The sequence below is a fragment of the Octopus bimaculoides genome, chromosome 29 (genome assembly GCF_001194135.2).
Source record: "Octopus bimaculoides isolate UCB-OBI-ISO-001 chromosome 29, ASM119413v2, whole genome shotgun sequence".
Lineage (NCBI taxonomy): Eukaryota > Metazoa > Mollusca > Cephalopoda > Octopoda > Octopodidae > Octopus > Octopus bimaculoides.
This window is the reverse complement of record NC_069009.1, coordinates 8,130,240-8,130,718: the sequence shown is the minus strand read 5'-3', so window position 1 is coordinate 8,130,718 and position 479 is coordinate 8,130,240. Positions and strand designations below refer to the sequence as shown.

Here is a 479-nt window from a genome sequence, read left to right as displayed (position 1 = left end):
GCTTAGTGGTTAGGGTGTTGGACTTATGGTTGCAAGGTTGTGGTTTTGATTCCTGGACTGGGTGAAGGCTAGTGGGTACGAAAAGTGGCTTGAAACTCACCCTCAGGTGGTGTAAACAGCACTTTCACGACGTGTTCCTTGGAGTTCTGGAGCAAATCAACGACGTTTTCATTGATTGGATCCTTGTTTTTGTCCAACCAACCTTCAATGTTGTAAGACACCTGTAATAATAAGGAAGAAGGGATTATACACATTGATTAGACAAAAAAAAAGAACAAAAAAACAGCAGTATATAAGTGAGCTAATCCCTCACTAATAACTCTGTATATGTATATGTGGCTGATAGTGGTTATGCTATAGGTTAATTATATCATCTCCCCAATGTACTATGGGTGTGTGGAAACAATTGTAGTGATTTTAGATAAAGAACATCATTCAATCAATTTTCTTTGATTCATCTATATATAAATGTGTGTACA

General features: G+C 37.2%; 1 protein-coding gene across 1 annotated transcript in view; it reads right to left on the bottom strand.

Annotated features, from left to right (window-relative positions):
- Positions 1-479, bottom strand: part of LOC106872354 (myosin heavy chain, striated muscle) — a 99,292-nt gene that overhangs the window by 51,654 nt on the left and 47,159 nt on the right. Inside the window, 1 exon segment of the mRNA XM_014919319.2 lies at positions 24-221. Within this exon segment, the coding sequence (XP_014774805.1) occupies positions 24-221 (198 nt within the window).